The sequence below is a fragment of the Pseudogymnoascus destructans genome (assembly GCF_001641265.1).
Source record: "Pseudogymnoascus destructans isolate 20631-21 unplaced genomic scaffold scaffold_2, whole genome shotgun sequence".
NCBI lineage: Eukaryota > Fungi > Ascomycota > Leotiomycetes > Thelebolales > Thelebolaceae > Pseudogymnoascus > Pseudogymnoascus destructans.
The window spans coordinates 1,122,416-1,131,188 of record NW_020167521.1 but is presented as its reverse complement, the minus strand read 5'-3'; the positions used below and the strand labels follow the sequence as shown (position 1 = coordinate 1,131,188).

Genomic DNA, 8,773 nt, shown 5'->3' with positions numbered 1-8,773 from the left:
GCGATACTATGCCACGTGCATTGAGGACAAAGCACTTCCTTAAGGCGGGGGGTAATGTAAGGATGCCTCCTTACACGGGGTGCATTCGGACCCCTAAGGGGACGCGCAGTAGATAACATAGTAGTACAGCAACATAGGGGTTGGAGTCGGGGTCGATTCGGATTACCGACTAAGTAGTACCGAGGGTACGCTAAGCTTGATTAGAGTCGGACCCGAGACGGATATTTAAGGGGTAGGAAGCTGTAAGCTCCCCCTTTATCTTTTTTGTATCCTTCGTAGTAGACCTATAGGATAGAATACAGCATCACCTCCGACTCGCACTCCCATATGCACCTACGGAGAGCCGTATTCCCTGTGTCCTTACAGGACCCAGATACTACCTGGGTAGTATCTGCCGAACACTGGTAACAATAGAACTGAACAATTACCCATGCCTCAACTCCCCCCTCCACCCACGTCCTCGCCTCCCCATCCATAAAACCATGCGCATAAACAGCAACTGAAGCATTATAGTTGTTTTTGGTATCCATGAAAAAAAGAAAAAAAAAAAGTCTGAACAGAGGGGGATTCGAACCCCCGAATCTTTCGATACGTGAATGCACTAGGCGTTGATAACCGACCAGAAGAATTGTAAGTTCTTGAGTCACGCGCCTTAGACCGCTCGGCCATCTGTCCGATTTGATTCCAGCAACTGACACCAGCACAGATGTAATCCTTAAACGCTTATTCCTCAGCGGGATTTCCGTAAGGTTTGGTGAAACTCGATCCAGTGGATCCAATTGTAATCGCGGTTCGGCCCATTCCTGATGAGACTAGGGAGTGGGGATCAGCGTGGGATTAGGTCTTCTCCTGATCAGAACACGGAAACGTGTCTCCACCTGAGATAGTGGATACGGGTGCGATGCTCCTCCTCTCAAACAGGCGTATTAGATGCGGGGTGATCTTAAGTTATCTCCTAGAATTCTGTAAATTTTCACTCGTACTTGTTAGGGAAGAAAGATCAACCAATAAATATTGCTATAAGACGCTATTGAAGCACGGTTGCAAACCCAGATCTCCTCGTCCAGCAGCTAAAGGCGCTGATTGCGAACCTGGAAGCGTTTTCCACTCAAGGGACGGAGATTATTCAATTGAGTCGCCAAGTTGCTGTTGCGTTGGAGGGTCCCTTCGAGACATTCCAACGACTGGCATACTCGGTTTGATTTACAGTCCTGCGATCTTGCATTGACTTATGCATTCCAGGCCCTTCCCCTTGTCTCAGCCCGCATCGCACAGGAGCACAACATATTCCAAACCTTAATCGCGAACAAGGATGAGCCTACCAGCGTCACCGTCCTATCAGAGGAGACTAAGACTATCTATCGACGCAGTTCATGGTAGAGAAGGTCTCACCACAGCACTACAAGGCCACCAAGCTCTCTAACATCCTAGTTGCACCCCTTTTCATCGACGGTGTCCTTCACTTGTACTCGCGCCCTCCAAACACCAATGCTTACGTTTCTGTCCAACCCCCTGTCCTAGCCATGATAATTGCCTCCCCTCTTTCAACGCCCTAAACTATTCTCTCGCCGCACCCAACTGACCCACGAACCCCATTCGAGATCGGCCATGACAGCCCCGTTGGTTTCTACACCTATCTCGAGTCTCACCCTGTCCAGGGCGCCGCGTTCCATAGGTTTATGGAGGCTCAGTTTGCATCGCTCCCTACTTGGCTTGATGTCCTCCCGTTCGACACTGAATATGCCGCTTCCGCTACTCCCGAGACCCTAATTTTCGTTGATCTAGGCGGCGGAAATGGCCAGCAATATGTAGCGCTCCGGAAGAAGTATCCAGCTCTTCAGGGCCGCATCATCCTCCAGGACCGGCCGGCCATCCTCGAGAAGGCAATCACCCCTGACATCGTCGAGAGAATGCCGTATGACTATCTAGGTGAACAGCCAGTCAAAGGCGCGTCCTAATTTTCCTTCTCCGTCCTTTTCAGCTCGCCAGACTTTCCTCCTATCTATCCCTTCTTACCCACGTAACCCCTTTCTCCTTCATCTTTCTCTCTTCTCTTTCTCTCTCCCCTTTTCATCCCTCATCCCTGCCCCCTTCCTTTCCCACCCCCCATCCATCTAACCCACCCGTAGGCGCCCGCGCCTACTACTTCCGCCAAATCTTCCACAACAACAACGACGAGACCTGCCATAATGGCAGCGACGATACGATGGCAGTGCCATCGTATCCTCGCCGCCCTCTCTCCCTCCTCCGTTATCCTCATCGACGACAAGGTCCTCCCCGACCCGAAGCCCGCAACGGGGACCGTAGAGTACACGGCCGGCCTCAGCCTCGCTATCAAGGCCATGTTCAACGCGCTTGAGCGCCGCGAGATGCAGTGGCGGACGCTGCTGGCGGATGCAGGGCTGGATATTAGAGAGATTAAACGCTACACTGATTTTGGGGACTCGGTTATTGTGGCTTTTTGGTTGACACAGATGGGCGAAGAATATAAACCTAGAAAATACTCAGTGCTGTCAGTATTATTTTTTTGTTCTACGGCTCTAAGCCACACGTGTTTCAACCCTTTATGCAAGTTATATATAAATATGATACTTCCTATTCTTGTCCCAAGAAAAAACAGATGGAGCCGGCGCAGAAGAGCAAACGCCGTTCTTCGAGGCCAAACTCCCAGGCTATCATCCGCCCAGGAATATTTGAGCCATTTAGCCTAGCGTGGCGCTGCCCGTGATGTCAAGCACGATATTGATATTGGTACCGCAAGGAGACTCGCGGACAGTGGTGCCGTCGACTTTAAGATGGAGCTCAATGTCATCGGTAAGCGCGAACTCGTCGCGCCGAGAGGCAGACCTCTCCACCTCCATACGGTGCCACCGAGGACGGTGACGCCGTAGCAGTTCTCAATGAGAATAACATAGATCTCGGTGTCAGAAATATCGACGATGCCAATCTCAGCGCCACGAGACTCCGAGACGCAGAAGAAGCCGCGGCCACCTTTCTTGGCGACGACCTTGTCGACGTAGATGTTAGTTTCATATCCGCCGTTCAGCTTGCCGTTCTGGTTCGCGAAGCGGAGGGCAGCGTAGCCAGTACCGGCGCCGGCATTGTCGGCGTCGACGAGGCCAACCTTCGCGTTGGTCGTCATCTGGAGCAGCAGGCCGCACTCGCCGACGTCACGGGCGATGACCTCGTTGATGGTGAGGCCGTCGATGTTCCAGGTCTCGACGGCATGGCTGGTAGCGCCAGTCACGTTGATGGAGTCCATCTTCACGTTGGTGTTTGCAGCCTCGTCACGGTCGAAGCGGATTCTAATACCGCCAATGAGGTTCATGACGATTTTACCGAGCGACAGGTCGGTGGTACCGTAGAAGTGCATGGCGAAGTAGGGGGCGCCGGTTAGGCTCAGTTAGGGGATGGAGACACCCTTGGTGTTCAGCGACTCAATGCCGCCCCTCCCAGCCTTGTAGCCCAGGTCGATGGTGCAGCAGCCCTCGAAGATTTTGCCGCTGTCGATCGAGATGATGTTGGTGCCAATGGAACCCGAAGCCATCACGGCAACGCGCTCGCCGCTGGCGACGGTGCCGAGCGCAGCATTGATCGCGGCGAAGTAGTCCGTATACGCTGGAACCACCTTTGGTGGCTACATAGGCACCCGAAGAGCCTGTGACCCTGGCCTCGGGTGTACCGGCACCGCAGTCGGCGGCATTGGTGAAGGAGATCAGGGCGAGTGCTGCCGCGAGGGTGGATAATCGGGCCATGGTTGCAAATGAAGAGTCTAGTTTGGTTACCGTCTTACTTCTCTTTGTGCTCCTTCAAAGGCCGTGACGGACGCCATCTCTTTATACACGTAACTCATGTTTTTTTCACTCCTATATCAACCGACAGTGCTTCGTTGAGTAATTACGGGGTAACACAGCCCGTACGCGCTCTCGTATGCTTGACTTGTCCCCGCATTCTCCTCAATCTATGCTGACTGCCAATCCTGCCGAGAGTGCCGCTGTGTAGATGCAATGGCCGATCGTCTGCCCTTAAGTGGCGCGATATTGTGAGAACTACTACTCTTGTAATAAACGTGGCTTGGGTGAAAGCATGCGCAAGACATATATATTAAAGAAACTCACCAGGCCGATCTATCACGATGCAGCGAGACACCATGAAACGTCAGTCTCTTCCAAGGAAATAGTTCAGAGACGGAAACATGGAGGCATTATAGTGCATAAAAGAGTGATATATTAAATGGGGAAACTGTGGAAAATGGATTATCCACGTATGGGTGAAAGGTATTCAAAAGATCACCGTCATAAACCACGTAACGGTGGCCTACCGCTGGCTGTCGCGAAACGCCACCGGCATAGCGATTGTGGAGAGCCAGTATTTGGCTTCAGGTCAATTAGGATAGTTCTAGGTAGCACGGTAAATTCGGGCAACAAATTAGATTTGAATTCTTCTCGCACAGCTGCAATTGACCATTGAAGAGATTTAAATGGTCCCTTAAAGCCGGAGTCAAGGCAAACGTTTCACTATCATGATTCACATGAATATCAATTCTAAAGTAGTCGATCCACACCGCCTTTAACTGCCGGCAGTATATACAGCCGCCTGGACTCTATGTGTGAAATGGTCGTTTATGAAGCTTTGGAGCTGTGTCTGAGTCTGTATAGCTTCTAAAATGTAACTTGACATATAAAAAACTATCTACAATATGCTGATAATTCATATAGTGGACGTGTATGTGCCATTGGTCACCTATTTGCGCTAGCAGACCCATCACATGATTCCAGGTCTAATCAATCAATAAGGCATGGAGCATCCTTGTTTACGACCTTAATCTCCTCACCTTCTCCCCTATACTACACAAACAAACAAACCCTCTCAATTCTGACACCGAGACAAATAAGCTACACCCTTCTGCTCAAGCTAGCTTCTTGACCAGGCACTTGTGGGCCTGCAGCTCTAAATACGTTACGGCTTTTTGACTAGGCACTTGTGAGCCTCTAACTCTAAATACGTTGCGGCCATGTCGTCCACCTTCCAGCCAGGCTTCGCTCGGCCCCTACTACCCGCCCTCCCCGAGGGCAAGACGTCAGCGCTCGTCCGAGCCCCCGTCCCTACGCCCACCTTCCCCGATGAATCCACTCTATCCTTCACCGTCCATGCGCGCATCCACATCGCTGCTCCACCCATCATTGTCCTACGCGCCCTTCTCGACACCGGCTCCTGGCCACGTTGGAACAGCTTCATTCCCGCGGTCCAGATCTACTACGGCGGGACGCCTGTTTCCGCCCTCCCCGAATCATCGGACATCCTCGGGGTCGGTGCCGTATTCACCATGTTTGTGAACATGAGCGGCAAGTCAGAGGAGAAGCGCGAACCAGTGGAGAAGTTGAGGAAGTCGAATGAGTACTTGTCGATTGTGGAGGAGCTTGTGCCGCAGCGAGAGCAGGGGAGGAAGGGCTGGCGCATGGCTTGGGGTGCTGATGGCCATTTTATGCTGAAGGGGGATCGCGTGCAGGAGATCGTGGAGACGGAGGGGGGATGCGAGTATGTCACTTGGGAGAGCTTTGGGGGGATGATGGCTCCAGTGGTTAGGCTTGCGGTGGGAGGACAATTGATCGATAGGTTTGCGGATCAGGCGAGGGATTTGAAGGAGTGGTGTGAAGGAGATGGGGGAGAGTAATGGGTGATTGGGAGATACGTTGATGGTTGACTGTGTGCGTGGAGCCTTTATGAAATCGAGGGAATATGAAACTGCGGGTAGGAAAAGGTCTCGCGAGCTCAGGCATTAATTTCTATCAGGCCATTGCTTTTAGCACTTATGGCTTTACTCTATTGAATGAAAACCGTACTTTAAAATTCAACTCCTCAAGTTTGTTGTCCTTCTCATACGGGGCTAGACTACCCTGACAATCCTACTTCTACTCTGCTTCTATCCCGCTTTTGTTTAGGGTAGGTTGATTCGAAACGATCTGTGAGGCCTCAAAACTCCTCGAACAGATAGCTCATATCATAAGCCCCCTCGATTGAGTCTCCATCTACATCCATCGCATCCACCATCTCTTCATCCTCTCCTTCCTCCGACTCTTCAACCTCCTGCTCCCAAACTATCTCGGTCCCCCTCTCCCCCACCTCTTCTTCATCCCCACTCTCCTCATCTTCGTCGTCACCGTCAATTTCCCCCTCCAGCTCCTCACTCTCCTCCCCACCCCCCTCCTCCTCCTCCTCCATCACCGCCACACCCGCCACGCCCGCCACCTCCGCCCCCCTATCCTCCCTCCACCTCTCCGCCCACATAACCTTATTAATCGGATACCTCTCCCACAACCTCAGCGCCCTCTCCCTCGTCTCCCCACTCTCCCGCTTCCGCTTCGAGATCCGGCAGTCCCTCCCGACGAGGTGGTAGATCTGGCTGTCTGCCGCGTTGTACGCTTTGAACCAGGCGTCGGGGACCCAGCCGCGGGGGACGGGGAGGGCGTCCATTTGGAGGGGGTATTTTTTGATGGGCGCGCCGGGAATGCTGGGGTAGGCGTACACTAGAGAGGTTAGCGGGGCGAGGGCGGCGGGAAAGGGGTCGGGGGTTACTCACTAGTGAGGGAATATGTATATGTTGTCAATTTTGAAAATTCGAGGGTGGTCTTGATGCTGCTCGACTGACTGAATTTGGTGATTTGTGCGGTTGGCAAGTGAGAACGTGAGGTTTCTCATTTTGAAGAGTTTGAGAGTTTATACTCCAGGTGCTAAAAGAAAAGAGTATTCCAGGGATTCTATTGGAATCTGAATCTCTGCCTTGTGGACAATGGTGGATATGTTCTATAAAATTCCAGTTTTGTTAGACGACGCGCACTGTGTTCAATTTTGGAAGTTGAGTTATGGCCGTTGGTATTCTTGAGAAAGGGCGTTAAAGATGCGCGAGCATAAAGAGAGTTCACATTAGAAATGTTTGGCAATGAATCTCAGTAATTCAACCGACTGCATTGTCTGATAGACTTTTTGTTTCTATGGAACACTTTGTAACTCTATCGCCGTCTTTCATTTCAGCCCTTCGACTTGCCAAACGCTGGCTGAAGTCTGGTATATCCTACCGATCACCCTGTACCTTTTGAAACAAATCGTCCCTTATCAGCCACGCCCAACGCATCACTCATCTCGATAGAACTTGATCATCTGCCCATCCTATACTCTGTAGCTCCACTCGTGCTCCTCCTCGCCGTACTGTCTCCTTTCAATCCACTCCTTCATGCTCTGGGCGATCTTACCAGCCTCTTGGTCTGGCTTCAAGCCGCAATCAACAATCTTGCCCTTCCAGCTGATATTCCTTACTGGGGAAACAACAGCTGCTGTGCCAGATCCAAAAGCCTCGAGGAGCCTTCCCTCCTTTGCAGCGTCATCCAGCTCAAACATGGTGTATTGGCGCTCAACAACCTTCCATCCCTCTGGCACGAGTTTCTCCTTTGCCAAGCTCAGGATAGAGTCTCTGGTAATACCCTCCAGGATGGTACCGTCAATTGGTGCTGTGATAAGCTCCTTCTGTCCGGTCTCCTTGTTCTTCATGGCCACCCACATGTTCATGGTTCCGACCTCAGTAACATACTCCTCCTTGCCGAACAACCACAGGTTCTGGTGGAACCCGCGCTTGGCAGCCTCAAGCTGTGGCACGATGCAGGGAGCGTAGTTGGCACCCAGCTTCTTGTCACCAACACCACCTGGCCATGCGCGCACGGCGTAGTCGGTGGCTTCCAGTGAAATAGCCTTGAAACCAGTTGGATAATATGGGCCCACTGGGGATGCAATCACAAACATCAATGCGCTGCCTGGTGGGCCAACACCGAGGGTGGCCTGGGTACCGATCATTGTTGGGCGGAGGTATAGAGAGTATCCCTTTTGGTTGGGAATGAAGCGCTCGTCGAGCTTGACGAGCTTGGCAATGAGGCCAGTGAGAACCTCGGGGTCGAACGTGGGAAGAGCAATTCTAGCAGAAGATGTGTTGAAGCGGGCCATGTTCTTCTCTGGTCGGAACAGGCGGATCTCTCCAGCATCATTCTTGTATGCCTTCATTCCTTCGAAACATTCGAATGCGTAGTGGAAGACGCAGGATGACGGGTCTAGTGAAAGGTTCTGATATGGGGCAATCTTGGGCGCGTACCATCCTACACCGATTATTAGCTATACCTTGACTTATATTACAAGCAGAAGTAGCTACCTTCTTCGGCCGTCCATTCGCAGGTTAGCATATGATCCGTGAAAGTGTGTCCAAAGACAAGGTCCTTGGGTGCTATAAGCTCCTTAGGTGTAGTAGTCTTGATGATAGTGAGCTTCGATGCATCCATTTCAGCCAGCTTCGAAGTGCTGTATAGCCTAGCCGCCATCGCTGAAGAGCTTGCCCATTGCTGTGCAACGAGCCTTCTGGGCGCGAGCGCCGTCGACAATTGCCTGAGCTTCATTTTGTTGGTGAGCCAAGTCGACAGAATTTCGAGTCAATGGTCTTTGAGTCAACAATTCGCTGAATAGATTCGAGAAATAGGCTATAAAGCGGGTGTTGGCGGCTTTATATAGTCAGTATACTTCACAGTTGTCTGTCCGATTTGCGGACCCAGAGACATTGAGTCAACATGCCACCTGTGCCGTAGGTAGCCCGCTTGAGCCACCCCATGCCGAATCGGAGTGATAAGACAGGCACAAAAAGAAAACATTATCATGAAATACACCTACATAACAAGACCAATGTGGCTGAATCTGGAAATATCAAAAGAAAAAAATGTTAAATATGTCTATCTAAATG

The 8,773-nt window shown here is 51.5% G+C and overlaps 7 protein-coding genes and 1 non-coding gene across 8 annotated transcripts; 3 read left to right on the top strand and 5 right to left on the bottom strand.

Moving 5' to 3' along the window:
• Positions 1 to 553: 553 nt before the first annotated feature.
• On the bottom strand, positions 554 to 676 carry VC83_01005 (the record flags this gene model as incomplete). The annotated part of the gene is made up of 1 exon: positions 554 to 676. It is a non-coding gene; the product is annotated as a tRNA-Leu (tRNA).
• Positions 677 to 686: 10 nt separating this feature from the next.
• On the top strand, positions 687 to 1,958 carry VC83_01004 (uncharacterized protein; the record flags this gene model as incomplete). The annotated part of the gene is made up of 4 exons (XM_024464690.1): positions 687 to 965; positions 1,054 to 1,196; positions 1,243 to 1,376; positions 1,616 to 1,958. The coding sequence occupies exons 1-4, from the start codon at positions 902 to 904 to the stop codon at positions 1,956 to 1,958; spliced, it is 684 nt and encodes a 227-aa protein (XP_024327782.1). The 5' UTR covers positions 687 to 901.
• Positions 1,959 to 2,189: 231 nt separating this feature from the next.
• VC83_01003 (uncharacterized protein) lies at positions 2,190 to 2,491 on the top strand (the record flags this gene model as incomplete). The annotated part of the gene is made up of 2 exons (XM_024464689.1): positions 2,190 to 2,374; positions 2,485 to 2,491. The coding sequence occupies 2 exons, from the start codon at positions 2,190 to 2,192 to the stop codon at positions 2,489 to 2,491; spliced, it is 192 nt and encodes a 63-aa protein (XP_024327777.1).
• Positions 2,492 to 2,707: 216 nt separating this feature from the next.
• VC83_01002 (uncharacterized protein) lies at positions 2,708 to 3,373 on the bottom strand (the record flags this gene model as incomplete). Its single annotated transcript, XM_024464688.1, has 1 exon — positions 2,708 to 3,373. The coding sequence occupies one exon, from the start codon at positions 3,371 to 3,373 to the stop codon at positions 2,708 to 2,710; it is 666 nt and encodes a 221-aa protein (XP_024327776.1).
• A 30-nt stretch (positions 3,374 to 3,403) lies between these two features.
• On the bottom strand, positions 3,404 to 3,755 carry VC83_01001 (uncharacterized protein; the record flags this gene model as incomplete). Its single annotated transcript, XM_024464687.1, has 2 exons — positions 3,404 to 3,618; positions 3,683 to 3,755. The coding sequence occupies 2 exons, from the start codon at positions 3,753 to 3,755 to the stop codon at positions 3,404 to 3,406; spliced, it is 288 nt and encodes a 95-aa protein (XP_024327779.1).
• Positions 3,756 to 4,471: 716 nt separating this feature from the next.
• VC83_01000 (uncharacterized protein) lies at positions 4,472 to 5,843 on the top strand. Its single transcript, XM_024464686.1, has 2 exons — positions 4,472 to 4,668; positions 4,719 to 5,843. The coding sequence occupies exon 2, from the start codon at positions 5,015 to 5,017 to the stop codon at positions 5,672 to 5,674; it is 660 nt and encodes a 219-aa protein (XP_024327778.1). The 5' UTR covers positions 4,472 to 4,668; positions 4,719 to 5,014; the 3' UTR covers positions 5,675 to 5,843.
• A 15-nt stretch (positions 5,844 to 5,858) lies between these two features.
• VC83_00999 (uncharacterized protein) lies at positions 5,859 to 6,616 on the bottom strand. The gene is made up of 2 exons (XM_024464685.1): positions 6,581 to 6,616; positions 5,859 to 6,527 (listed from the first exon to the last, which is right to left on the bottom strand). Coding segments are annotated over exons 1-2 (555 nt in total). The 5' UTR covers positions 6,582 to 6,616; the 3' UTR covers positions 5,859 to 5,973.
• Positions 6,617 to 6,953: 337 nt separating this feature from the next.
• On the bottom strand, positions 6,954 to 8,709 carry BAT2 (branched-chain-amino-acid transaminase bat2). Its single transcript, XM_024464684.1, has 2 exons — positions 8,195 to 8,709; positions 6,954 to 8,141 (listed from the first exon to the last, which is right to left on the bottom strand). Exons 1-2 carry the CDS (start codon positions 8,433 to 8,435, stop codon positions 7,168 to 7,170), a joined length of 1,215 nt encoding a protein of 404 aa, XP_024327463.1. The 5' UTR covers positions 8,436 to 8,709; the 3' UTR covers positions 6,954 to 7,167.
• Between the last annotated feature and the right edge of the window lie 64 nt (positions 8,710 to 8,773).

Excerpts from the sequence above, each read along its gene's own strand:
- VC83_01000 (XM_024464686.1), top strand. The coding sequence starts at position 5,015 with ATGTCGTCCACCTTCCAGCCAGGCTTCGCTCGGCCCCTACTACCCGCC.
- BAT2 (XM_024464684.1), bottom strand. The coding sequence starts at position 8,435 with ATGAAGCTCAGGCAATTGTCGACGGCGCTCGCGCCCAGAAGGCTCGTT. Across the intron at positions 8,142-8,194 it reads CGAATGGACGGCCGAAGAAG|GATGGTACGCGCCCAAGATT; the intron begins GTAGCTACTTCT and ends TAATCGGTGTAG.